Source organism: Euprymna scolopes, chromosome 12 (genome assembly GCF_053919585.1).
Source record: "Euprymna scolopes isolate OS-2025 chromosome 12, ASM5391958v1, whole genome shotgun sequence".
In the NCBI taxonomy this organism is placed as follows: domain Eukaryota; kingdom Metazoa; phylum Mollusca; class Cephalopoda; order Sepiida; family Sepiolidae; genus Euprymna; species Euprymna scolopes.
This window is the reverse complement of record NC_136493.1, coordinates 6,165,001-6,170,000: the sequence shown is the minus strand read 5'-3', so window position 1 is coordinate 6,170,000 and position 5,000 is coordinate 6,165,001. Positions and strand designations below refer to the sequence as shown.

At 33.5% G+C, this 5,000-nt stretch overlaps 1 protein-coding gene across 2 annotated transcripts in view; it reads left to right on the top strand.

Moving 5' to 3' along the window:
• The window catches only part of LOC145291153 (uncharacterized), a 318,145-nt gene that overhangs the window by 283,100 nt on the left and 30,045 nt on the right, over positions 1-5,000 (top strand). For both annotated transcript variants that reach the window (XM_080136682.1, XM_080136681.1), the window contains exon 20: positions 3,207-3,268. In XM_080136682.1, the coding sequence (XP_079992808.1) occupies positions 3,207-3,268 (62 nt within the window). The remainder of the gene's footprint in view (positions 1-3,206; positions 3,269-5,000) is intronic.

Here is a 5,000-nt window from a genome sequence, read left to right as displayed (position 1 = left end):
GAACTCGGGAATCTTTCTGTTGAACTCGGGAATCTTTCTGTTGAACTTGGGAATCTTTCTGTTGAACTTGGGAATCTTTCTGTTGAACTTGGGGATCTTCTGTTGAATTCAGGAATCTTTCTTTTGAACTCGGGAATCTTTCTGTTGAATTCAGGAATCTTTCTGTTGAACTCGGGAATCTTTCTGTTGAACTTGGGAATCTTTCTGTTGAACTCGGGAATCTTTCTGCTGAACTTGGGAATCTTTCTGTTGAACTCGGGAATCTTTCTGTTGAACTCGGGAATCTTTCTGTTGAACTCGGGAATCTTTCTGTTGAACTTGGGAGTCTTTCTGTTGAACTCGGGAATCTTTCTGTTGAACTTGGGAATCTTTCTGTTGAACTCGGGAATCTTTCTGTTGAACTTGGGAGTCTTTCTGTTGAACTCGGGAATCTTTCTGTTGAACTCGGGAATCTTTCTGTTGAACTCGGGAATCTTTCTGTTGAACTTGGGAGTCTTTCTGTTGAAGCTTTATCTTGTACATACCCGTGATGAAAAAATATTGTAGATAAAAAATCACGTAAATTGATGAAGCAGTTTTATTTTTATAAAGAAAATCATGTTTAAGTGAACTTAAGTTTTTTCAATATCCCCTCCCGTGTTAAGAATGGCTTTTTAAAATCTTGCAAAAACATAAATTATTTGGAATTTACTCCCTTGTCCTATAAATTTGTGTTGAGAGATTGTCGATTGTCATTTAGCAATAGATTTTTTTTTAAAATACTTGATCAATTTATGTGATTTTGGGGTTATGTTGTTTTCTTTTTGTTACAGGTACATATGACAGAAAAAATTTTGTTTTATTTTTAATATCCTTGTTTTTTCATGGAGAGGGGGTATAGACATGCACCCTCAATTATGACTACCCACTTGTTCCAAAACACCCATATTGGGGCATCACCATCGAATGAAAAACAATCTGACTTCAGAAATCAAGCAACTGATTTTTTGAAGATTTGATGGTTGTTGAAACCCATGTACATTAGATCAGATTCCATTGTAGACTTGCACACTTTCTATATAAAGAATAATCTTTCAGTTACCATAATGAGTGTTTGATATCCATAATTTGACCATTGTATTTAATAAGCTGACTTTTCTATGCCGTATAAATGAAAATACAAAAAAAAAAAAATACAGATGCTAAATTCTGTGATAGCTGACTAACACATTCATGCATCTGGATTATTTGGACTATTCTCATCTTGAATATTATTTTCACAACGTTTCAGCCAATGTAACCTCCAACTTCAGGTGTATCATGTTGAACTCGGAAATTTTTCTGTTGAACTTAAGAATCTACATAGAATTTTGAATTAAATCCTTCATTTAATCTTGTTCCGTCAGCCATGACCAGGTAGAAGTCTCAAGTAATTTGTAATTGTATTCTTAATATCGTCTGCACTGAGGATTGAAGCTTATGATAATAGAACTCAAAATGGATGATCCAAATAAATAAATTATTGATCCTCATCCAAAAAATCCAAAAAAGAAACATTCAAGTATGAAGAAACTGATGCCTTTTTTTTTTTTTTTTTTTTTTTATTAAACATTGTTGTCTCTTTAATCAGAATAAGTTGAACCAATATTGGCATGTAAAATTTGTGTTGATTATAAATTGCTGGTTAGATTATTGTGTTTGTGATAAACTAGCAAGGGTATCCGGCGTTGCCTGGAGCCATAAACAACAAAACAGTAGTGGTTAAAAAGCGTGTGTAGCATATTTGTTTGAAGATTTTTTCTTTAACCCTTTTTCTGTTTCTTGTTATCCTCCTCCCACACTTCTCTCTTTTTCCAGAACAATCCCCATCCTGATGGGTGAAATAAATAAAGGGTTCAGTTCAAAATTCAATATAGGTTTTTGAATTCAGCTTGGAGGCTGCAAGTTGCTTTGTAAAATCTTCAAAGTTTGACAACAATTTTCGAAATTAATCGTTGAAATGAATTCGTCACTTGTAGAGATGGTGGTAGTTGGAAACCGGTTCATTACCATTTAGTGAACATTATTGCAACATGAATCTGTTGCATGTGCGGCACAATCATGTTGACACACCGGTTCTTGCCAGATCACCTAAGTTAAGCAACGTTACACCTCTGGAGATCAAGGTTATGGATGGATGGAATCGGTTGCATGAGTGATGGAAAATATTGGATCCGGGCAAAACCAGATGTAAATTGGATTGCTGAACGATGACATCAACCCTACATTCCAATCGAAGAATCATGATCATGAAACAATGAGAGAAAATATTTTAATTGGATTGAAATTGCTAAAAGTATTTAAAATCGAAGATCAAAATAAGCAAACAATTAGATTTCGATCAAGGAACGTGGGCGATATATATAATGCAATATAAGTGATATATTATATAACAAGCAGGCCGCCTGGCATTTCCTGGTCGTAAAATATGCTTATGTATGATATTTTGATTAATGCAGATTTCAGATTTATTATTGTACTAGCAGTTCAGCCTGGCTTTGCTTGGGCCCTATGTACTGTTCATAACTTTATGTGCATAGGTATATATATATCTTAAAAAGTTACTCTTGTTCAGGTAACCTACATCTAAAATTTCAAGTGTTTAGATCCAAAATTAGCGGAGGAGTTTGGTAGAGTCTTCAAAGGTAAAATCGTTGAACTTTGACCCCTTGACAGCCAAATTTCTATCCGAAAACCGATTAAAAAGATTTTCCCAAATCTCAATACGCCTTATGTCAAATCTCAAGTATGTAGACTGAAAATTGTAGTTTGGTAGGGAAATGTACACACACACACAGACAGAAAATTTCACTTTTATAGATATATAGATTATATTGGACCCAATATGTAGTAATGATTTAAAAAGTTAAAAATAAATGACTCGAGCGCCACCACTGAGAATCAAAACCAAAACGTTTAGCTTACGATTTACTTTTTCCTTTGACGTTAATACCTGAGCTATGAAGACATGTTTGCTGCAAGGCTAAAAATTAAAACATGAACCACTAGCTATTGGCACGCATTATGTAAAAGTGCAAACCATAAATTATATAGACAACAATATTACAAATCAATTTGTTTGATTTCTAAAAGCCTGCTATTTATACAATATATTTGTAATTTGCCTATTTCTCCCCTGATATGTCTTCTTGTAAGTTCAACTTTATTTTGTTTTTATTTTTGGACAGCTTAAAAGTCCTTCTCTTGGGTAATACTAAAATCACTGATGATGGCGTCAAATTAGTGAAAGGTAAGTAAAGATTTGCTCATATCTCGTTCACTGATTCCATTATGAAATCGAATCCCTTTACTATAGATGTAAAAAAAACTTTTACTCTTGTTAAGGTTTACTTATATGTATTTAAACCTTTTGTTTGATAGCAATAGTCGAACGTATCTAAAACAAACAATGAGAATAAATCGTACTAGTTATTGAACTCAAATGATGCAATTAAATCAATTATTAAAAGAAAGTCACAATGGAATGAGAGAGATTTTGTTCTGGTGAACACATCTGAACCAAAACAACAATAATAAAGCACAATTATATTTTCATAAACTGAAATAAATTATCAAAAGCTCATCATGAACTAATAAAACCAAGAGAGACTGGACGAAATGGCCAGTTGTCGTTTTGTGGATGAGAAAGGTAATAACCGCATTTCAAATACTGCCAGCCGATTACCCACCATTCTCTCCCCGTCACACGCAGACATTCATAATAGAACTGATTGATATTTTATGAATCAAAGCTTTACCATTTTTGTGCAGCACAACTTAACACTTTCGTTAATCTCATATCTTCATCTTTTTGTCATTAGTCTGATGCAGCTTCATCAATTTACTTACTATCTTCATTACCATTTCCTTCTCTTTATTATCGTGAATGGAAATTTACCTTATATTTAGCTTGGAGTTTGACCACTTAGAAAATTTGTTGCCATTTTAAACATGGTTGATGCTGAGAAATCAAATTTAAAGACAAAAAGACTGCGATATTGTAATTTTGTTTTACGATCTTAGTGCCAAGTTTATTGCCTTTGATCTTTTAGCAGCAATTTTCTGCAGCCGATTTTATAAACAATCTGTCAAATCTAGGTAAATCACAAATTAACAACACGTTCTGAAATTGAGATAGAAATTGCTGTCTCTGCTATGATTTTAATATCACGTTCAACTGGACCTGTCTCAATTCAAGTACAAGGGAAATCAGGTATAAGGCCCTCAGTTGTGAGGAGTTAGAGCTCTCTTAAAATGGCTCTTTATCAAGCAGTTTGCTGTTTAGTTGTACAAATATCCTCGAACCATGTAATCAATAAAAGGGACTCATTTGGTCAACACTGATATCTTGCTTAATGTAAACAGAAGTTTGTTTACATTTATGAAATGAACAATATGGGTATATTAGAAATTTTTCACAAATTTTAAATGGATAAAATGTAATCACGTGATTATTGAAAATGTAATCATGTGATTAAAAATTAATTTAAATTAACCATGTGTGTTTACTTCCCTGTTAATTATTCTTTACAAATGAATATTAGCAGCAAAGCGATCATTATGGATCATGTTTTTACTCTTCAAAAAATTAAAGAATTCAAATGGAATTTGGGTCCTGGATATGACCTTAAACTATATCCGATGGTGAGGCCCCAGCTTGCGGACTTTGGGGAGTGTGGAGCCACCCTTTAATTACCATTGCTCCTAGGTCCACTCTGACGCGGAGTGGTAGTACCTGTTAGGGTCCCAACTATGGGTTAAATAGAATCTGACGTAAAAAAAAATATACTCCATTAAAAATCGTTCCTCAAAATAACTAGATTCGGCATTAAATAACCTGAAAAAGGTTGATATGCCGTAAAACAAGAACAACCAACCAATCAAATGGAATTTGACGTATATTTGTTCAGTGACTAATGAGATCGAAATAGCAGCCACTTTGGGGCTAATAATAAATAGCAGTTGTAATAATTGCAAAAATC